At 32.7% G+C, this 21,259-nt stretch overlaps 6 protein-coding genes and 1 non-coding gene across 8 annotated transcripts; 1 reads left to right on the top strand and 6 right to left on the bottom strand.

The window, feature by feature from the left end:
• Positions 1–36: 36 nt before the first annotated feature.
• Positions 37–114, bottom strand: H38K22.9 (TMhelix containing protein; the record flags this gene model as incomplete). The annotated part of the gene is made up of 1 exon (NM_001381835.1): positions 37–114. The coding sequence occupies one exon, from the start codon at positions 112–114 to the stop codon at positions 37–39; it is 78 nt and encodes a 25-aa protein (NP_001368690.1).
• A 1,262-nt stretch (positions 115–1,376) lies between these two features.
• Positions 1,377–2,574, bottom strand: H38K22.7 (uncharacterized protein). Its single transcript, NM_001083173.3, has 5 exons — positions 2,496–2,574; positions 2,015–2,092; positions 1,898–1,968; positions 1,776–1,850; positions 1,377–1,472 (listed from the first exon to the last, which is right to left on the bottom strand). The coding sequence occupies exons 1-5, from the start codon at positions 2,523–2,525 to the stop codon at positions 1,406–1,408; spliced, it is 321 nt and encodes a 106-aa protein (NP_001076642.1). The 5' UTR covers positions 2,526–2,574; the 3' UTR covers positions 1,377–1,405.
• A 350-nt stretch (positions 2,575–2,924) lies between these two features.
• Positions 2,925–3,860, bottom strand: H38K22.6 (uncharacterized protein). Its single transcript, NM_001083172.3, has 5 exons — positions 3,789–3,860; positions 3,319–3,396; positions 3,191–3,261; positions 3,077–3,139; positions 2,925–3,012 (listed from the first exon to the last, which is right to left on the bottom strand). Exons 1-5 carry the CDS (start codon positions 3,816–3,818, stop codon positions 2,952–2,954), a joined length of 303 nt encoding a protein of 100 aa, NP_001076641.1. The 5' UTR covers positions 3,819–3,860; the 3' UTR covers positions 2,925–2,951.
• Positions 3,861–3,934: 74 nt separating this feature from the next.
• tag-131 (Neuferricin homolog) lies at positions 3,935–6,571 on the bottom strand (the record flags this gene model as incomplete). The annotated part of the gene is made up of 6 exons (NM_065467.6): positions 3,935–4,408; positions 4,714–4,981; positions 5,513–5,697; positions 5,747–5,838; positions 5,883–6,065; positions 6,500–6,571. 6 exons carry the CDS (start codon positions 6,569–6,571, stop codon positions 4,228–4,230), a joined length of 981 nt encoding a protein of 326 aa, NP_497868.1. The 3' UTR covers positions 3,935–4,227.
• A 93-nt stretch (positions 6,572–6,664) lies between these two features.
• dcn-1 (Defective in cullin neddylation protein 1) lies at positions 6,665–10,348 on the bottom strand. 2 transcript variants are annotated; one of them, NM_065465.6, is made up of 5 exons: positions 10,293–10,346; positions 9,309–9,467; positions 8,673–8,951; positions 7,771–8,212; positions 6,665–7,281 (listed from the first exon to the last, which is right to left on the bottom strand). In NM_065465.6, the coding sequence occupies exons 1-4, from the start codon at positions 10,323–10,325 to the stop codon at positions 7,796–7,798; spliced, it is 888 nt and encodes a 295-aa protein (NP_497866.2). In that variant the 5' UTR covers positions 10,326–10,346; the 3' UTR covers positions 6,665–7,281; positions 7,771–7,795. The 2 variants fall into 2 exon arrangements, with proteins under 2 accessions (NP_497866.2, NP_001379250.1); NM_001393320.1 differs by lacking the exon at positions 9,309–9,467 and having other exon boundaries at positions 6,666–7,281; positions 10,293–10,348.
• On the bottom strand, positions 6,890–6,934 carry H38K22.8. Its single transcript, NR_052232.1, has one exon. It is a non-coding gene; the product is annotated as an Unclassified non-coding RNA H38K22.8 (non-coding RNA).
• Positions 10,349–11,144: 796 nt separating the features above from the next.
• Positions 11,145–21,177, top strand: evl-14 (Cnd1 domain-containing protein). Its single transcript, NM_065464.9, has 21 exons — positions 11,145–11,232; positions 11,386–11,598; positions 11,648–11,740; positions 11,788–12,114; positions 12,643–12,894; positions 12,949–13,067; positions 13,125–13,222; positions 13,396–13,541; positions 13,595–13,938; positions 14,572–14,848; positions 14,895–15,008; positions 15,422–15,731; positions 16,252–16,367; positions 16,417–16,656; positions 16,786–16,940; positions 16,997–17,182; positions 17,937–18,272; positions 18,322–18,472; positions 18,709–19,134; positions 19,636–19,980; positions 20,586–21,177. The coding sequence occupies exons 1-21, from the start codon at positions 11,149–11,151 to the stop codon at positions 20,964–20,966; spliced, it is 4,713 nt and encodes a 1,570-aa protein (NP_497865.2). The 5' UTR covers positions 11,145–11,148; the 3' UTR covers positions 20,967–21,177.
• Positions 21,178–21,259: the final 82 nt, after the last annotated feature.

The following is a 21,259-nucleotide window of genomic DNA, read 5'->3' as shown; positions in this document are numbered from 1 at the left end:
ACAAAATAATTGTTTGTAGAAATTTATTTCCATTTTTCAAGAGTAGACGACACACCAAATGTGGAAAGCCAGAAGAAACATAAGTATGATGCCTTCGGGAGTCACGTTGATCATGGTTTAGGTTCTGAAAAACAACGAAGATTTTGGTTATAACATTAAGTTAGTTTTTTGAGAAAGGTAGGTATGTACAAAACGCCTACATGGATTACTACGACGTGCCTACCAGCGTTCAAGGCGACCTTTGACTGCCTACATGTTAACATTTTTATTTTTTAATTGAACTTTCTAAGAATTAAATTAGATGAGAGTTTTGAAATCTGTAATGTGCAATCATTTAGGTTCAAGCTAGGGTACAGAAAATAGGCGGTAGACAGGCAAAAAGGCTTGACGTCAAAAATCAAAAACTAGCAAAATTATTTTTAATATTCGGTGAATATTTTGTCATTTAATAATCTTTCAACTGATTGAACGGCAGCATGAAAGAGATACAAGCTGTCAAACTTGAGAAATGGCGATAACCAGAAGTTACTATAAATTAAACACTTATTTTGGTTGAGTTCAAAACTTATGGTAGACGAAACTGAGAAAATGCCAATTTTTGACTGTGAATTAAAAAATTTTAAAAGAATTTCTGAAAATTTTTTAAAATTATATTCGGTTTGAAAATTTTTTCATTATATCCCTTTATTTGAAGAAATTGGAAATTAAAAAAGAATCTCACCTAAAAAAAATGCCCAAAAATATTCCAAAAATAAGGACCAAATCAATTCAGACGCAGAGATGAAAATATGAGCAAAATTGTGAAAATGGAGTCCCCTACTCGACGGGAGGAGCCGTTTCTCAAACAGATGGAAAGTGGAAGAGCTCCCCGGGTGAAACAGTATGTCTGGATGAGAGAGGTTAGAGAAAAAGACACAGCTTTCTGAGCAATTTAAAATTGGTTGGCACACTGAAGAGGGAGGCGCAGACACTTTTTTTTATGATGAGTGTTCCTTGGGAGAGGGAGAGAGAAATAGAGCGGTAGATATATTTGTATTATTTATAAAGTTTCGGTTTCCAAACGGGCGGGCCTGTCGGAAGGTGAAAACATTTAATTCGAAAATGTTCACTCGTTTAATTTTTACTCGACCTACCTATGCCTGCCTACTAAAACTATTAACTGCCAGTTTTGTCACTTCAAGTTCTAGACGCTATAGATTCCGGCTAACTGAAAATTTCAATTTAAAGTTTAGAATTACAGGCAGGCACATTTTCAGGCTCATTCGCTTGCCTGCTTGTTTTATCCATTTTGGTGGGAATTGTAAGAGGCGTAGGCTACCTTCAAGGCAGGCATGAAATGTGGGCAATTTTTAAGAAGCTTTCAGATGATTGTGAGAAAAAGTACAAAGTTTATTTACAAATTCAGTTATTCAGGCTGTGCGGGAATTGGTGGAGCTCCAGTCGACAAGTCCGGCTGAATCGAGACAACATTCCTGAAATATTATACACAATTTTAGATTTTTATAAAATAAAAACTGAAATATTTTTTAATTTCATCATCTCAAATTGCATCCCTACTATGAGAATTGTGTAGAAAATGTGAAAATAAGGAAATCATTTCACGAGCAGATCTTTTTAGTGGAACACTCTAGAGTTACTGTAGGGTCACAGTACTACTGTAGGTAATACAGTGGGACCACTGGCTACTGTGGGTTAGTGTAGACTACTGTAGATCAGCTTTAGGGTACTGTAGGTTGCTGTAGAAATATTGTAGTGTTTTGATATCGTATACTTACGCCAATGTGTCATCGGTATCCGGATCAAAAGCTTTTTTAGTTGAGCTCTCAATTGGCATTGACGTCGGAGGAGCTCTAAAATTTATCATTTTCAATTTTTTGACCGCTTCATCAATGCTTACTGGGAAACAGGGCAGTGAACATTTTCCACAGACTTTTGAGATGGTTTCGTTTTTGGACCGACTAGTTTTGCCTGAAATGAAGTGTTTTTTGAAGAAGAAGATGTTGGTCAAGTTTACTTTCTTATCACTTCGGAACTTCTTTCTTTCGGATTTTTCACATTGGACGAGGCAAGTCGCGAGGGAAAATAGAAAAATCTGAAAACATTTCAGTTTTGGAGGAGGAAGAATTTTGCGAATTTTTGAGCTGTTTTTACTGTTATTTTACTTTTTAAACTTTTCAACTGCAAGACTAGGTCTCGACGCGACCAAAATTTTTTGAAAGTTGCGAAAGAGGCGTGCACCTTTAAAGGAGTACGGTATTCATTTTTTCGTTTTTTTTCTAAAGAAAATAATTCAACAAAAAAAAACAAAACCCAGTGTGTGAAAAATTACAGTATCCCTTGAAGGCGCATACCCTTCTCAGTTGCAGAAAAGGTAAAAAATAAAGAGCGTAAAAGCTATAGTACCCGCGAGTTAAAGGCGCATAATGTGCCATCAAAACCCTGGAAAAGGTAAGTTGGGTCTCGCCGCGAATACTGTAACCTAAAATTGAACTCACACAATCCAAAATAAACCAAAAACTGTGCATTGTTATACATATGAGCAAGATGAAAATAATGATGATGGTTCTAGTGAAAATGAGATCTAATATTGATTGATTTTGTTTTTGAATGTTTTATTTCTTAGGGAAAGTAGGGTCACGTTAATTGTTTCATTTGTAAAAAGAAGAATCAGGAAATCAACCGTAATCTGTGATTTATTTTCAAGTTAGTCTTTCTTGGTAGGTAGGTACATCTTGAGGTGTGCGGGCCGTCCCAGCGTGTAGACACTGAGCGCGAGCTCTTCATTGAAAATAACTACTTTAAAGAGTAACTGAGAAAGTTTTTGAAAAATGATGCAGTAGGCACGAGTCAGGCGTAGGACAGAACTGAACTGCGAGTACTTTTAAAACGTAACAGCCAACTTAACAAAACTACATAAAATAAATACAAATTCATAAATATTTATTCAGGTATTACTGTGCGGGAATTGGTGGAGCTCCAGTCGAAAAGTCCGGTTGAATCGAGACAACGTTTCTGAAATATTATACACAATTTCAGATTTTTATAAAATAAACTTTTCGACATCTCCAATACTTACGCCAACGTGTCATCAGGAGCTTTTCCAGTTGTGCTTTCAATTGGCATCGATGTTGGAGGAGCTCTGAAATAAATTCATACAATTTCAAAATTCGCCGCCTTTATAAAGTCTTACTGGGAAACAGGGCAATGAACATCTTTCACAGACTTTTGAGACGTTGCCGTTTTTGGACCGACTAGTTTTGCCTGAAAATTAGGGTTAAAAAAACGTTTTTTGGAGAATGAGCTGGTAGTCAATCTCACTTTCTTATCACTTCGGAACTTCTTTTTTTCGGACTTTTTACACTGGACAAGACAAGTCGCGAAGGAAAATAGAAAAATCTGGAAACATTTTAGTTTTGGGGAAGGAGGAATTTTGCGACTTTTTGAGCTGTTTTTACTGTTATTTTACTTTTTAAACTTTTCAACTGCAAGACTAGGTCTCGACGCGATCCAAACTTTTTCAAAGGCTTGAAAGGTTGAGCGGCGTGCGTCTTAAAAGGAGTACGGTATGCATACTTGCATTTAAAGAAAATATTCCAAAAAAATTCAAAACAAAGTGTGTGCAAAATTACAGTATTCTTCAAAGGCGCACATCTTTTTCAGGCAATGTCAAAAATCGCAAACTTCAGCACCCGCGGGTTGAAGGCGCATACTGTACCAATCGGAAACTGGGAAAGTTAAGACCCCAACTTAGGTCTCGTTGGATTACCGTAACCTAAATTTGAACTCACACAATCCAAAAGAAACCAAAAACCGTGCATTGTTATATGAGCAAGATGGAAATAATGACGATGGTTCTAGTTAAAATCAGATCTAATCTTGATTATAGATCTTTCCGAATTTTTAATGTGCTAGTAAAAATAGGGTCACGTAATATTTTGGGTTGATTTTATAATTTATTATTATGATACACTCTTTGATATTTTTCAAAAAGATACATGAAAACCTAACAAGGAATTTTTGTATAAAATGGGGGAAAAAATGGAAAAAAACACAGAATTTGATGAAAAGGCAGATTTGTAAAAAGTTGAATCAGGAAACCGTAGGTTTGGAGTGGAACAATAAGACATTGAATTAAAAGTAGAATGGGGCAACAGCTAAAGCACACATAATTTTGGTGGAACAGGGATAAAGGGGACTAGAAAACTTTGAAAAATTCAAAACTGGAAATTAAGATACAATTTTGCAACTATTTGATGTTGGTGAGCAGTCTGGGAAGAGTTCCAGGTCGGGATGATCAAGATCTCCACGATTACTTGAAGATTTCACTTCCTCGGCTCCCGAAACTCCTGGACCGAAATTTTTGACGCATGCACATCGGAATTTTTCAGTAGTTGGTTCGATTAGTTTTCTGGAATATGGGATAAATGGTTTTTTTACACTGATTTTTTAAATGTTTTTATCACTAAATTAAATTTTAAATTATGCTCAGGCTCGGGCTTATGTTTGGGCTTTTTAGAAGTTTCTTTTTTCAAAATTTTTACAAAAAAAATCCGCGTTTTCACAATTGTAGAGATTCCCAACAGATTATTGGAAATTTAAGTTTACTTTTCAAACTTTGACTGAAAATTTTTGGAAAATCTACATATTTTTGAACATATCGAAGAAAAAATTTTTTGGAAAAAATTTAAATTTCAAACCCAAATTATCTGTTACCTTGGAACTCCAGCCCATTGTCTCTCGACACCTCCACTTTTCGTCGAACACCACACCCGTCCTCCATTCTGATTATATTCACTATTACACGGAGGGAAAACTTCAATTTCCACCGCCTGTGCTTTTCTATACTCATTGGCTTTTTCGACTCGTGCTAGAACATCAGTTAGTTCAGGAGTTGGTTGACCTTCTGAATCATAGTAAAGATCAGCGACAACTCCAACCAATGGGTATTCTTTATCGTAGAATGATACCCAATCACGGATTGCTGAAATTATTTTGAAACGTGAAAATTGATATGAAATTAGACAAACTAAATTAAATATCAAAAATAGAACAGAAAAGGTTTTTAACTGATTTAAAATACAAATATTTGAAAAGCTTTTTTTTAAGAGTTGCATTGGAATTCTGGTTCTGGGTGAAATTTTGAATTTCGGTTATTTAAATGAGAATTTTTTTTAACTTGTTTAATTATTTAAAAACAATAATTTTTGTTTGAAAATTCGAAATACCGCCAACAGGCATTCGAAAATCGAGTTTTTTAAAGAATTAGCGTGCTGTTTTATATATTCCAGACATTACAGAAATGGCTTGAAAGTTGAATTTTTCTGTTTTTTTTTCAAATTGACTTGTTTCTATTTTTTTAGATTTTTCGGAATTTCAGGCCGAGTTTGAGTATTTCAAATTACAATTCATACTGATCCGGAATAAATTATGAATTTAAAAATTTTTTATTATACTACGAGAATCTTTTTTCTTTCTAGTATTTCAAATTTCAAAACAAAAAATTATCCCTCACATAGCAATTCATCATGCGAAAGTCCATGAGTCGTTGCAATCAGCCCACTCTCCTGAAAATCCCCAGTAGTAAATGCCCGTGTAGCATCTCGACCGGCAAAATGGTGATATGATTTTCCGGGTCCATAGTACTCTTTCTTTCCGTCTACATTGTATACACGACCCAGAATTGCCAAGTATATTGGTCTGAAAATTAAAGATATTTTAATAATAGTGAACTTTTTAAGAAATCCACTTTGAATCTCGAGTTCCATCGAAAAAGTGCAATTGTTCTGGTGTGAAGACGTGTTTTCCACCGGCGGCAACATCTACTTCTGGATTTATAGCCTGAAATATTTGATATTAAAATAATTAATGCATTTCAACCATACTTGAATGTGTTCTGCTTTTCTGGAAGGTATCGAAACCTCATTCCACGTGGCATCAATTGATGACGCCGTCCATTCTTTCGCGGATCGATAATATTCGGATTCTTCAAGAATAACGTCTATCGTTGATATTACATGTGTGACAGTGATATCATAAGAGGAGCAGATGAATGAGAGAAAGAACACCTGGAAATTTGAAATATTTAAAATTCTAATTAGAAATCAAAAATTATACGGGTTTTCAAACTTTTTCATATTTAAACTATGTCGATTTACGCAGCCCATGTACTCCTCGTGGAGAAGTTTGATTTTTTCGATTTTTAGCGAAAACACTTGGTTTTTGACTATCTTCTTTCGTTTTTTTGTATTTAGTTGACATTCAAATTGCCTATTTAAGTATCACTTAATAATGGTATTTTTGACGAAAAATAAAGTTATTCCTGTGTAAAAACAAGAAAATCATGTTTTCTAAAGATTAGTTACCACAATAACTATATTGAATTTCACCAAAAACACTATAAGCAATAAATAAATTAGCGATTCAAATTCCAACATTTTAGCCAAAAACACTTCTCCTCGAGGAATACACGATCTGCGTAAATCGACACTTGAAATCTTACCAGCGCTGCAATTCCAGCAAGTGTTTTGGTCATTAAACCCGCATCATCCGTTCTCCTTCGGTTCTTATCCATCTGAATTTGGATTTTTAAAAATTAATTCCTGATCTTTAAATATTTCAACTAGATCTTCAACGTATTGAAAAAGTTGAAATGTTGTTCAATAATATGTAAAAGAATTGATTTATGCATACGTACATACTTTCATAGTGAACACATATGGAGTTTTTGTAAGAAAGGCAAAAAAAATGGTTAAATGAAGAATAGAAAATGGAAAAGTTGAGAAAATGATGGAGGGGGGAGCAAATTTTCAAAATCAAATTTACAGGATTCACATAAATACTCAAATGAAAAATATTCTTAACTTTTTCCATACTTTATCATTTTTCTACTTTTCATTGTGATCTTCTTCTTGGAAGAAGAGAGATGGAGAGAGATAGAGAAATGAGGCAGCAACCCGTCAAAGAGTATGTGCAGAGGGAGAGAGTAATATGGTCGAAAAGTAACGGAAATGTAGCGAGAGACAACTAGGATCAGAGAGCATACTGGGAGACAGAGACAAAACCTTTAGGTGAGAGAGGGATAGAATAGAGAAAGAGACGATGGGCAAAAAGAAATAAGTGGGATTCCGGAGACGAGAAAAAACAACGGATCAGAAGAGATTAAATGATGAGAGAGAAATAGAGTTGATGGATGAGATGGAGACGACGACCGCATTGAAGACATTATCGATTTGTTCCGGCGGTGTGAATTGTTATTTTGAAGATAGTCTTGAGCATGGGATACTGAAACAATTTGAATTCTATTAGTTGTAAATTAGAATTAAAATAAAAAATTCCGGGTTTCTTTTGCGCTATTTCTGAATTTGGGAATATTTAGGATATTTTTCGAAATAAAATCCCAATTCGCTACCACACCTTTAAAGTGTCGAGTTTTCTCGGTATAATATAAAAATATTACACAAACGCGAAATTTCGCATAAAAAATACGGTAGCCGGTCTCGGCACGAAACATTTTTTGTTAAAATATGTGCGCCTTCAAACTTTTGATTTTTTGAAGTTTTTCACAAGATTTTTTAAAGCTTATCTGTTGTCATAGAAAAATTAACGTTTTGAAAAGTGTGAAACTACAGTACCCATTGAAGGCGCGTGCATTTTCGCATTTAACCAATATTTGTCGTGCCGAGACCTGGTACCGTAGTTTTGAAGCAAAATTTCGCGTCCAGGCAATATTTTATAACTCTGAAAATAGGAAGAAATTGGGGAAACACGAACCTTTAGGATTTTAGAATTGTTTGTCCTAATAATAACTTGGTGTCTCCATTTGCTGATCATTTGACGCATTTCCTGGCTTTGGATAATTGAGATTTTCACGGCAATAATCAACGAATTGATCAATAAGCACTGGCCATGCTCCTTCATCATCGTAATCCGACAAATCTGGCTTACTCAGAAGAATAAAGTCCCAGAAGAGATTCCACGTGTCACGAGAGATCCACACCGATTTGAATTGCTTCGCATTGGAAGCGCCCACGTTCTGAGCGAGGCGAGACGCCGCCGCGTTCTCCTGTGCCCATAGAAAATCGATCCATTGAGTCATAATTGTTGATCGTTGTCCGAAAAGAACATCCCAGCAACAGATGGCAGTTTCAAGATCCAGATTGCGGCAAGCGGCGGATTTGGCATAGTTGAAGGCAAATAGGTAGAGCTCGTGGAACTGTAACTGATAAGATATTAGATATGAGACGATCGTAGAACCTTTTTGTTTTTAAAAATTGTGATAATTCAAATTTTTGAATCGAAAATTATTATAGAAACGTATTAAAATTTTCCTTCGGTCTGAAAATTATATTTATTAATTTTCACAAAAATAAATATTATTTCCAGATCGAAATAACATTTTCCTCCATCTTAATTTCAATTTTTCAATTAAATTTTTTTTTTGATTATCATACTGCCGTGGTGTGAACCAACAATAAAGCTATGTGTTGATTTACGCAGCCCGTGTACTCCTCGAGGAAAAGTGTGTAATTTTTCTCTGTATTTTACATCAAAATTTTTCAATTAACTTCAATTTACAGTGTTTTGCGTGAATTTGTTCTTAAAAAGTGCAAATTCGCTCTCCCACTTTCAAATAAGTTTGGAAGATAATTCCAGTTATTTAATTTTTTCCGTACTTTTGCCTTATCCGATTCCAGTCCTGAATTAATCGAATCGATTCGTTGTCTCAAATTTTGAACAGTATCCGCTTGAAGAGCTGTCATTCCTTTCACCCATTCATCCAACGAGAATTCACATTGTGTCTGTGCAGTAAACTTCCAGGCGAGCACAAGAACCCGGCGATCAGTAGCTTCATAGCCAAGATCAGTGAGCAAACGATTGATTCCGTGGGGTCCCATTCGTTTTTCTCCAACTTTATCCTTTGGGTCGACATACTGATTGAAGAGGCGCTCGATCTACAAAAATTACTTTTATTTACATAATTAAATTTAAATTCTGCAATTGTCGGCAATTCAACAAAATGAGTCGGTGTGACATGTTCTCCCAATACTTTTTTAGAATTAAAACTTAGTGATATACTTTAAAAAAATTTGCTTTATCTGAAAATGGCTTTGATTTCAGTTGGAACAATTAAAAAAGCGCTCAAAAACAATTATTTGAGAGCACTTTTCCAATTATTCCAACTGAAATAAAATGTATTTTCAGATAAATCAAATATTTTTTCTATAGTCTAAATATAACTAAATTTTAATTAAAAATATTGTGAGAACATTATCATTCTGTAGAGTTGCCAAAGTCAGCAATTGCCGTACATTGGACCTATCAACGCTCGGCTGTGGTGTCGATCCAGCAAAAAGATTAGGATTGTCGAAATACAGAGTCATCGCGTATTCGATATTCCAATTAGCTTTTGCCAGGAAGTTGAGAGACACAGCTTCCGTGACCTGAGTCCACTGGACGAACTGCCGGAGCTGGAAATGGTATCAAATAATAATTATGATATCATTATTTAAAACATTTTTCATTTTCTCAAACTGTTTTCTCTCTCTCACTAACAGTTTCTCACACTTTCTCTACAGTCAGCAACTGATGTCTTATCACTAAAAAGGAAGAAATCAGGAATTTCAAAACGAAAAAAATCAATAAAAGTGAGAATTTAAAAAGTGACTTCGATCGGAAATGGGAAACCGTTGATCACAATTAGAACTACTAAAAATTTTAGGATTGAGCGAAAACATTGCTCAGCTTTAAAAAATGAGGAAAATTGATATTTCATAAACCAGCAGCAGTGATTAGATTGTTTGAAGAGACGCAGGAAAATCGCGGGCAAAACGCTCTGCTCGCCAAAGTTGGGTCTCGTTAGGTATTTGGCGGGAAAACCTCGAAATTTAATATTGGAGCGCGTTTCCACGTAGATTTAAAAAAGATACATTTTTCTGCTTTGGGTCTCGCAACGATTTTGAGAAAAGTCAGCTTTCTAGATGAGCTAGAATTTGTCTAGTCAAGAAATAACAAACGAAGCAGCAAGATGTGGCAAAATTAGTTTTTTTTTCGAAATTCCCGCTACAACTCACGATATTATCGTAGTTCTTGGGAAAAATGTCAGAAAGAACAGTGCTTTGAGCTAGAGAACTCGAACTTGCTCGAGATAAATGCTGAAAAAGAGAAAAACGGGAATGGATGACGAATGGAATTTTCACACGCACAAATTTACTGTTTTCTTGTTTTCTACACTTTTTGTGATCAGTTTCCATATCACTCATCTCCACTTCATCGTCTTGTTTCCGTTTACAAACCTTTGTTTTTTGATCGGACTTCAGTCGATTCATTGTGTAGACGTAGTGGTTAGCCTGGAAAATTCATTGTTTTAGTGATTTTAAAATTAAATCTGCGTAATTTCGAAATTGTTAAACGACAAAAAAGATACAACTTTTCGAAACAAAACTGATAAGCAATGCAGTTAATAATTTCAAAAAATAAAGCAATTTAATAACGCAAAGAGAAGAGGGAAGGAAGAAGAAACGAACAACAACGCGGTCGATTAACGAATCAATAGAAAAATACGGGAAAAACTATAAAATGGTGAGCGATAGAGGAAACCACGAGAAAACGCTGCAATGTAATGCAGATGTGACGTCATACACTTTGTTTAGCGGGAAACGGAGTGTCGTATTGATTTCGATTAACGTCGGCGTCTCTCGAAAAGAAAACTGAAGAAAATCAACATAATTTTGAATTCCATTGAAAAGGAATATATTAGAGATAATATTTACTACAGCATCGCTCATTTAAAAAACATTTTTCTGTAACAGAAAGTGAAGTTTTATTGAATTTGTATTATTTTCAATGATTGCAAAGTTTTTTACATATTTTAATATGTATATACAATTTAAAACATGACAATTTTAATTGAGAAAAGCGGAACATTTAAATAATTATACAAAATTGAGAGAAAGCGTGAAAAAGCATTTGAAACAAATTTTGGCGCGCGCTTGAAACATTTAAATCTCGGCGAGACCCGTTTGTTCCCACTGCCCATGCTCCTTTAATACAGTATCTCACACTATTTTCAATTTAATTTCTTTTCTATTTCTCCATTTTCTCCATTTTTTCGACAATTTTTATTGAATTTTTGCTTCCAATTTCAGTAAAATGAGCGGTGATGTGGATTACCCGCAAGGATGTCTTCCAATTCTTAACTCAAATAATGTGACACAACAAATTGAACGCTTACGAGTGAGTTTCAGAAATTTCAACAAAAAAACAACTTATTTTGAATCTAAATTGATGCCTTTAAAGAAGTTGAATATGAGAAATGAATTATTTTTTGATGAAAAGAACGTTAAAAGAAATGATTAAACATTATTTAAAAAAATATATAATTTTCAGAAACTATTTAACTGTCTCCATGACTGCAAAACAAACAATAGCGAAGAAGTATCGTCTCCGAATCGATTCGCAAGGCTTTTCCAACATTTATCACAAGAATGCTTCCTTGACAATTCAAATACAGATTTTCGGATCCTTCTTTCACTTTGTCTCGCGAATATTCTGCGAATCTTCCAGCCAGAGCTACCGACGCCAAGTGTAATGGATTTAAAGGTTAGAATTCAAGTAAATTATTGATTTTTAATGAAATTTTCTGTTTCAGGAGGTTTATATCTACCTTTTCCGTACCATGCGAGGACTCGGAGACGTTACTCAGGATAGTCCGAAGTTTAAAAATTACTTCTCGTTGGTTGAGGTTTGCTGTAGAAATTCTAGCACCAAAAAATAATTATTTATATTCAGACAATGGAGAAAATCATTCCACCAATCATCGAAATGAAGGATCACGATGATAAAGAAGCAACTCCGGTGTTCCGAGCGTTGATCAAGGATATTCTGGCGATTCCGTGTGGAAAAGGATGGAATCAGAATCTGAAAAAAGAAGCGCGACTTTTGAAAATTCAAGAAAATGACGATGATTCAATGAATGATGACGAAGAAGATGAGAATGCCGCCGAAAAAATTCGGAAATCTTTAATTCAAATTGCAACGACAGTGATTACTAATTTGGATTTTGTTCAGAACGAGTGCCTTGATGTTTTGTTTTATCATATTATTAATCCACAGAGAGTAAGTTTTGTGGAATTAAATAGGGAATTAGCGTTGAAAACAAAAAATAGCCCCAGAATATTTAAATTTATGAATATGTCCCTTGAAATCGGCCGAAAATTTTAAAAAATCATTTTTTTTCCCTATTCCGCGTATTTTGTCGTTTATTCTAATGCTTATTTTGTTGATTTGCATATTTTCATGTCTACAAGAAAATTTTTTTCAAAATTTTCAAATTATGGATTCCGTCTGATCGAAAAGTGCGTGAATCAACAAAAACAGAAGGAATAAACGACAAAAACTTGCGAAATGTACAATTAATTTCATAAAAAATACCATCTTTTAATCACTACGACACGAAAATAACGGCGTAATTTAAGGTTGTAACTGAATTTAGAATTTATTGCAATTATTGAATGATTTTTCAAAAACCGTTATTTAAAGTTTTTGGAAAAAAAATTTTAATGCAAAACTATGAGAAAAGTATGAAAAATTCTCTTATAGAATACCCTTTCAGAATATATTTCCAACAAAAAACTTCAATTTCAGAGCAATTTCGCAGAAGCACGTGCACTGGCAGAAGATATCATCCGATCCTGCAGTGATAATGAGTCAGACACTTTAGCAAATTCCATTCGAAGTACAATGACAGCAGCCGCAAAAGAAGGGAAACTTCCAGAAGAATTCGAGTTAACTGGTTCCAGTAATCGAAGTAAATTCTTTGAAGTACTCCGTTATCTTCACTACGTATCATTTGATTTGGTGTCTGGCGCTATTCAAGAACTCAAATTTTGGCTTCAGGTAGGACAATTGAAAAAAGGAACTTAGTAGAGTACTCATCAAATCATTTTTCAGTCAGAAAATGAGCAGTACCGAAAAGAAGCAGTGACAGTCGTTGGAATGTTGACACGTGACAAACATTGTCAATTCGGAATGGATTCAAATGATCCAACATGGAGTGCTTTTTTGAATGCGTTAGTTTTTTAATTGTAATTAAATTATTTTGTCGAATTTTTTGTGATTTTTTTCAGGTCTATCGATCAAGATGATAGTGTTCGACACGAATTTGTGCAACAATCGAAAGATATTCTAATTTCGAATCATTCACATCTCAGGGGACAGATTATTAGTAGGTTTTCGTGAAATAAAAACTATTTTTTCTCATATTGGATAAAAGCTAAAATTGAATTTTCACGGTTTTGAAAGTTGGTTTTTTAAAAAATGTTTTTTCATGTTTTTTAGTGAAATTTTCCAAATTCAAGAAAATTTTGAATTTTTCTAAAGTAAAATCCCCATTTTCAGATAGCCTGCTACGTCTCTCCGTTGATTTAAATGACGATATTCGACGAGATGTTGTAACTGGAGTTACTGAAGTGGCAAAAACGAAATTAGAAGTTATTAGTGATAAAATGCTAAAGGCCTGTGCCGAGCGGATGAAGGATAAAAAGGTTTTTTATATTAAAAAATCTAATTAAAAAAGCGAAAACCCTAAAAATTCCAGCCAAAAGTCCGAATTCAAGCGATCAAACGTCTAATGGATCTTTATAATCATGTGATGACGTCATCACCTCAACCATTTTTCTCAAAAGATGGAAGTTGTGCACCAAAAGATTCAAAAGAAGCGACATTATCATATACTGAATCAGAAAAAGAATCAGTTCGATTCATTTCAACGGCAGTTTTTAATGTTTATAGATTGACACAAAGATTGCCAGCTTATCACGATGCAAGAGCAATTATCGAAAGATATTTCCAATTATATCTTGTTCCGTACAAAGTTGAACCAAAATTGAGAGTTCGATTAATGGCGGATTTATTCAGAAATCTTGATGATATTGGATGCATGTACGTTGATATTTTTAGAATTTCTAAAAAAAATTTCGTTCTAAAACTATCGAAAATAATTCTAACAGTGAAAAAATGGGTTTTTACGGGATTTTTTTTGTTGCAAAAACTAATCCGAATTAATTTTGAATTGCCTAAAGAAGGAAGTTTTCGATTTTTCTATTATCCGAAAAAATCAATATTTCATCAAATTTTGTTTATCTCGATGAGAAAAAAACATAAGAAAACATTAAATTTTATTCTAAAAAAAAAAAGAAAAATTGCCAACATTTAAAGATATTTTCTAGTTATTTATATTATATATTTAGTTAAAAAATTTTTTTTGAATTTTTGAAACTTTTTTTTACGGAAAAATGACCGAAAAGTGTTGTGAATTTCTCAATTTACCAATAAAATTTTTATTTTTAACCTTAAAAGGTTATTTTCTGTAGGGAAATGTGAAAAGTTTGAAAAAAAAATAACCAGAAAATTCCAGAAAACAAATGAAAATCGAAAAATGTATCGCAAAAAATTCAGTCTTTCAAAGAAAATTGGGGAATTTCTTTTTTTTAAATTTAAATTTAAGTCTTTTTATAGCTGAACACAATCCCCATTCACAATACTCAATTTTTTACGAAAAATTCGTTTTTTTAGGTTATTCGGAGACATAATCAATCGTTCCTCTCAACTTCGTCGTGCGATGATCGGAATTCTGAGCCAAGTTGGACAATTCACAGAAATGACAACTCAATCATCAGCTCAATTGAAAGAACGAATTCGTCGAATTTGTCAAATTTTCCCCGATGCACAGATTCTCGAGAAAAATATGATGGTATTTGTGAATCAAATGGCTGAAAATGATGAAACGTTTAATCTTGTGAAAAAGTTAATGTCGGAGAGTTATACCAGTGAAGAGAATGCAAGGACAGCTGTAAGACATTAAAAAAAAGAAAAAAACATTAATTTTAAAATTTCAGGGAGCGTTACAAGCAATAATGGAGAAGAAAATCAGCTCGAAGGCTCAGCAGACAGTTTTCCGTCATTTTATTGATCGAATTGTACCACTTTCTTTTGATGTTCCAACTGCAAAAGTGAGATTTCCATCTGAAAATTTCTCCGAGATTCCACACAAAAACGAAAAAAAAAATCATTAAATATGAAAAAAAAATTCCAATGGTTTTGGCCAATTTGAATTACCGCGCTCATAAAATTACATAAAATTTGCGGAATTTTTTTTAAATATAAAAACTATTTTTCTAACTTTTATCTTAGTATTTCTCCGATTTTTCGAGTGAAAGATTATTTTATGTGTAAGAAAAATGTTTTTTTTTCCAAAAAAAATCTACCTTCCTATTTACCGAAAAACTATGTGAAAACTAGTTTTCGTGATATTTTTCTGTGTTTTTCTACTCGAAAATTTAAAGAAAAATGACTATTACGAACAATTTTCGCTGAAAATTTTTCAAAAAGTATCTGGGCACTTAAAATAAAACTTTTTTTGCAGGAAATAATCCACCTGGTTTCGGATACCGTATGCGCCAAAGTTGATCTAAAGAAATGGGCAGAAAACTGTTTTGAGAAGGATTTGAGCCTTTTAAAGATATTCACTGATAATTTTGGATATCTTTTTGCTGATGAACAGATTATTGAAGAAATTCGCTCGAAAATTCTCGCGTCCGAAGAACCAATTGCCATTGAAGCAGCTCTTCACGTGTTGAGCAAGATTTTCGCTAATTCACATTTTAGAAATAAATTGGAGAATGAGGCGACACACAAGGAAAAATGGTTTTTGTTGCTTGGAAAGGATCTTAAGGGTATTTTTCCCAAATAATTTCAAATATTCAATTTCAGAGAACTGATCGGAAAAATTAAAAAAAGAAAAAAAGAAAGAGAAACGAAAAATGTACGAATTTTCGAACATTTTTTTTGTTGATTTTTTAATATTTGCAAAACACAAAATAATTTTTTTGCGAATTGCCAAAATTTAACTCTTTAATAAATTTCAATATACTTTTTAAAACGAATTTCAGCTCAAAAATGCTTAATTTGTTCTGAAAAAAACCTCGGATTTTCTCGTTTATTAATTTAAAAAATTGCTATTTTTCATAAAACGTTTTTGAAGTTGTTTTGTTTATCAAAAGCGAAAATATTGAAGGTTTTGAGGAAAAATTCGCGTAAAAATTAATACAATAATTTGCCATAATCAAAATTCCCACTTACAAAAATTTGAAACTCGGCTTCGAAGTTATAACAATTAATTAAAACACGATTTTTTTAGAGCTGAAAATTCGCAAAAAATTTATAAATATTTTTAAAATATCCACTTTTTTTCAGATCTTGTAATGAGAGAGGAACCAGAACTTCGCAGAAGCTGTAAACTAGCCACCCGTCTTCTTTCATTTATTCTCGGAAAAGAAAAGGTTATCGAATTTTTCGATGACCAAATTGAAGTGAGTTTAAATAAAATCCCACGAGCTCCAATATTTTTCTAATTTCCAGCAACTAATTAGCCGACTCTATATTGAATCTCAAGGAGCAGCTAATGCATTTCAAGTACTCGGTGAAATTTTCCGATGCGATATTTCATATTATTTACCTCAAGTTATGGATGTTGTTGAATCTGAAAAAATTGGACCAATGATTTTAACATCTTCAATGCATGGAAATGATGATCCAGTGGAATTTAATGAATTAATGCATATTGAAAAACAACCATGGCCAAAGTATGCTATGGCAAAGGTAATTTTTTGAAGGAATTATTGAAAATTGGAAATTAACTATAAAAGGGAAAAAAACTCAAAAAAAAAACTACAAGAACCAGTTTTTCTTACTTTATTTTTTTGCTGGTGAAATTGTTTTTCTTTTCAGGTTTACGCAGCAAAATTCGCAACAAAAGTGCTAACTGTCTACCCACTTATACCATCAACCGAAGATAAACGAAGAATGGAAAAAGCTGCTCAAAATTTCATTGATTTGCTCAGTGAGATAATTGAAAAGAAAGGCGATTTAGGTGGAAAGCAATGGTAATTATCTATTCTAGAAAAATAAAAATGAAAAAATATTAATTTCCTATTTTCAGTGATCTCGAACAAGCGCGGCTCCGAGCAACAGCATCTGGATGCCTTTTGAAGTTGGCGTCAGTGATAACGTATAGAACAAAATTGAATACTCATATATTCAAAAATATGTCATATATTATTACTGATGAGGCTTATTGTGTACGTCTCTACTATGCACTTCATGTCAAGAAAGGTTTAAGCAAAAAGTAAGTTTTTTGCAATATTTTGAAAATTACAGAGAAAAAAAAGTCAAAAAATTGTGAGAATTTAATCTAAAAACTTTTTTTTTAAATTTTTTTGTAGCATAAAATAGCTATTATTTTTTGAAAATCAAAAAAAAACATTTTTCCAGAAAAAGGAGAAAAAAAATTAATTTTTGATATAAAAAAGATCGTCAAAAGCGAAAAAATTCGATTTTTCGTTCAATTTTATATTTTATAGTCGAAAAAAAAATCAATTTGAAATAGTGATTTTTACTGATATAAAAAATACGAAATTTTTTGATTTTTCATTAAAATTAAATAAAAAATATTGAAAATTCAAAAATCGTTAAAAGGGAGTTTTTGTATTCTAATTTTTGAAAAGTCGAAAAATACAAGAAACTGGAGTTTTCGCGAAAAATCAAAAAATGGCACAATTTAAAAATTCGAAAAGATTGAAAAATCTACAAACGAAAAACTTGCTATTCTTGAAAATGAAGCAAAACTAGCTAATTAAATTTCCTGCATGAAAAATTAAATTTTTCTGAAAAATCGAAGAAATTGCAACGAAATTTTTCGATTTTGATTTAAAAAAATAATTTCTTCAAATACAGAAGAAATAATTGTTAAAAATTGTACTCAGTTTATGAATTTTTTTTTCAATTTCCGTGACTATGGATCATTTTTGGAACTAAAATTGAAATTGCCAGACTTCAAGATATTCTGAATTTTATCTGAAAAATTCAAAATTAAATTTCAGTCGACTCCCAATCGAATTTGCTGCTTGCTACGGACTAGTGAATCTTGGTTTATCAGAAGAAGACGGAGAGAATAAAATGGACGGTTTCAAGACAATATGCATGAATCAAGCACAACAAGCATTTGGAGAAAGAAATGATAATCAAGCAACTCTACTGAAACTGGAAGGTCCTCAGCGGGCGATTTTCTGTTCAGAATCTGTCATTGCGTATGTAGTTTGGCTTCTTGCCAACTATGATAAGTTGGAAAAAGTGGAAGGTAATGCGAATAGAAATGATTCTTCGGAAGAACTAGAGATCAAGGTGGCCAATGTTAATCTTCTTTCCGAACTTCAAGAGTAAGAATTAGTTTAATTTAAGGCAAATAGCTTTAAATTTTAATTTCAGATCACTGTGGCTCGTAATTGACTCTTTGAAAATTGCCAAATGTAATATGCAAAAAGTTTGGAAAGTTCTTGAAAAGTTGAAAACGTGTGGAGATAAGTCAATGCGTTCGGATTCTAGTCTTTCGACGACTCGGCTCAGAGAGCACAATGAGGTAAATCCAGATTCTCGGGGAAATATAGTTTTTTTTTTGAAAGAAGTATCGAAAAATTCAAATCAAAATTAATGTAGGCAATTTTTCTCGGTACAACCAGCGAAATAATGTAAAAATTATATTTTTTGAAAATATTTTTTAGAAAAACAGCAAAATTGATTTTTTTTGTGAATTTTCTAATTCGGAGAATAACATGATGATTTTTTTAAATTTACAAATAAAATATATTTTTCCAGAAACTGTGGGTTCTGTGTGATCTTGGTATTACAATGATGCTCTATCGTGCAAAACTTCAAATGGAAGATCAAGAAGCAAAAGAAGCTGGTTTTAATCTTCAATTCTTTTATGTTTGTTCTCCAAAAGATAAGGCTGATCCATCAAATGTCTATGCCCCGGATGTATTGATTAATGATGAAAAGAATCGAAATGGTCGAATACCGAAGCCAGGACGAGTATTCCACGTGTCAGATCTTACATCAGAATTTACTCCACCGCCACAAGGAAATGAATCGACGGGATCGAATTCGTCGAAGAATGCATCTAGAAGAGCGAATGTGACAGGAACGGGCAGAAAACGAGGAGGTGCAGGCACAAAAACCACGAAAAGAAAAAGTGGTGGATCGAAAATTAGTGATGATGAAGGAGATAGTATGGATGTTAAGGTAAATTAATTTTTAAAAATAATTTAGAATTTGGTGAATGATTTTTTCGAATTTCAAAAAAAAAAGTTTAAAAAATAATTATTTTGGAATTCCCGCGCAAAACAGTTTTTAAAAAACATTTTCGCGTTTTCCAGCTATGTTAATCGGTTGTTCATAATGTTTTCTAAAATGGGTTTTTTTTTCAAAAATTTCACAAAAAATCTCATAAAAGTACAATATCCTACCAAAAAGTTTTCATCACAAAACATACATTTTTCCTTTTAAAAACTTTCATTTTATGTAAAATATAAAAAAAAGCGTTGCAAACTTTCAGAAAGTTTGTTAAAAGTATAATTTTGAATGAAAAACTTTTTTTTTAATTTTTAACTGAAAAAGTGCAACATAGCTCTTTTTACGCGGCGATTCAAAATTATACTGCAAAAAAATTAGTTGTAACACTTAACTAGTTAATTCTGACAAATGAAAAAAAATCACAAAAATTAATTTTTTATTAAATTTCAGTCACCAGCTGTAAAGAAAACAAGAAGTAAACGAGGTGAATATGATTTACCAGATGAAGAAGACGAAGAAATGGAAGTAATTCCTTTACCAAAGCGACGTGGAGCTGCTCCAGACTCAACAATTGCATCATCGTCCTCAAATGGCTCAATTCTGAAAAATGGAAGTGGTCCATCACCGAAAAAACGGAATTCCAGAGGATCGGTTAAAGGACGACAGAACAGTACGAAGGAAGCTGAAATTGATGTGGATTCAGATGAAGAAATGGAAGAAATAACTGAAAAACGAGATAATGTGTCGCTTGATAATCTCATAATTTCGCCGATTTTGGATGAATCGTCTGGAAGAGTACGTTGTTTTTTCTGGTAGACTAATTTTTTCAAATCTTAAATTCAAATTTTGCTGGAAAAAATATTTACTCTTGTTTCTAATTGTCCGGTTTTCTTAAAAATCGAAAAAAAGTTGATTTTAATGTTTTTAAAAAAAATTTCAAAAATTATAGAGAAATGGCTGAAAATGTTCAACTTTGTTTGACAAAAAATGGAGGCTCGAGTTCGGTTTAAAAAATTAAAAAAAACGGAAAATTCTTGTTTTTTTTTAATATTTGAAAACAAATTCGAAAATCCAACATCTTTGGTGGAATTTTTCGATTTCTCTGATATTTTTTCGGGTTTTTCGAATTTTTTTTTGTTGAAAAAATAACCAAAAAATAATTCAAAATTGTGGTTTTTTCCCAATAAAACATATTTTGTCTTTTTTGGAAAAAATCGTTTTTTTTTCGTATTTACTGTTTTACTGTCACTGTTGAATTTTGAAAATTGTACAAAAATCGCAGAAATTTTGAATCTGACAATAAGGAATAGCTTTTCGTTTGGATTTAAAAAAAAATCAAACAAAAATCGATTTTTTTTTAAATTTCACTGTGCTTAAATTTTTAAAGCCTCAATTTTCAGACGCGCCGAAGTGCTCGAACGATTGCCGCCACAGCAACAATCACTTCTTCAACTCCATTAGTGCCCACAAAACCGAAAATTACAAAACGGAAAAGATCAGAGGCTGTCGTGGAAGAAGTTGAAGACGAAGAACCAGAGATTAATGATAAAAAATCACCATCTCCGAAAAAACGAGTTTCTGGAAGACGATCTGCTCCAACTCCAACTAAAAATAGTAAAAAAGCACCAGTTTCACCCAAAAAGAAGACACTAATCAAAGAAACTAATGGAGTATCACCGAAGAAGAATAAATATGGATTACCAATGGAAGAAGATGATGATTCTATTGGAAAAACGCCAAAACCGACAGCTCGAACCTCCAGACGTCTCTCCAAAAAATAAATTATTATTTTTTCTCTATTTATTCCGTTGTTGTTGCTTGTCCTTGATGATTTTTGGATCTCGATTTTTTAAATTCTAAAACATTTTCTCTTATTTCTCTTCGTACCTCAAGCTGCTCCTGTACCGTATTTATTTTTTCTATTTTTTCAAATTTCTCTCTTATTTTTTGCATATGTACCGACACACGAGAAAAATAAAGTACATTTTTATTTATTTTGTCCTTGAGCACTGTCTAACTCTCTAAGTATCCTATCTCAATGACCATCTCTCTCTCACACATTTTGGCGGTCACA

The sequence above is a fragment of the Caenorhabditis elegans genome, chromosome III, assembly GCF_000002985.6.
Source record: "Caenorhabditis elegans chromosome III".
NCBI lineage: Eukaryota > Metazoa > Nematoda > Chromadorea > Rhabditida > Rhabditidae > Caenorhabditis > Caenorhabditis elegans.
Note: the sequence above shows the minus strand (reverse complement) of the source record. Positions and strands in the feature narration are given on the sequence as shown.

Excerpts from the sequence above, each read along its gene's own strand:
- H38K22.7 (NM_001083173.3), bottom strand. The coding sequence starts at position 2,525 with ATGCACAGTTTTTGGTTTATTTTGGATTGT. Across the intron at positions 1,969-2,014 it reads AGTTCCGAAGTGATAAGAAA|GCAAAACTAGTCGGTCCAAA; the intron begins GTAAACTTGACC and ends ACTTCATTTCAG. Across the intron at positions 1,851-1,897 it reads GTTCACTGCCCTGTTTCCCA|AGCTCCTCCGACGTCAATGC; the intron begins GTAAGCATTGAT and ends GATAAATTTTAG.
- H38K22.6 (NM_001083172.3), bottom strand. The coding sequence starts at position 3,818 with ATGCACGGTTTTTGGTTTCTTTTGGATTGT. Across the intron at positions 3,397-3,788 it reads TTTGGTTTCTTTTGGATTGT|ATTTTTCTATTTTCCTTCGC; the intron begins GTGAGTTCAAAT and ends AAATGTTTCCAG. Across the intron at positions 3,140-3,190 it reads GTTCATTGCCCTGTTTCCCA|AGCTCCTCCAACATCGATGC; the intron begins GTAAGACTTTAT and ends AATTTATTTCAG.
- dcn-1 (NM_065465.6), bottom strand. The coding sequence starts at position 10,325 with ATGAATCGACTGAAGTCCGATCAAAAAACAAAG. Across the intron at positions 9,468-10,292 it reads AGTCCGATCAAAAAACAAAG|CTCCGGCAGTTCGTCCAGTG; the intron begins GTTTGTAAACGG and ends TACCATTTCCAG. Across the intron at positions 8,213-8,672 it reads TGGAATCGGATAAGGCAAAA|TTCCACGAGCTCTACCTATT; the intron begins GTACGGAAAAAA and ends TATCAGTTACAG.
- evl-14 (NM_065464.9), top strand. The coding sequence starts at position 11,149 with ATGAGCGGTGATGTGGATTACCCGCAAGGATGTCTTCCAATTCTTAAC. Across the intron at positions 13,542-13,594 it reads AGCGGATGAAGGATAAAAAG|CCAAAAGTCCGAATTCAAGC; the intron begins GTTTTTTATATT and ends TAAAAATTCCAG. Across the intron at positions 16,368-16,416 it reads TTTTCGATGACCAAATTGAA|CAACTAATTAGCCGACTCTA; the intron begins GTGAGTTTAAAT and ends TCTAATTTCCAG.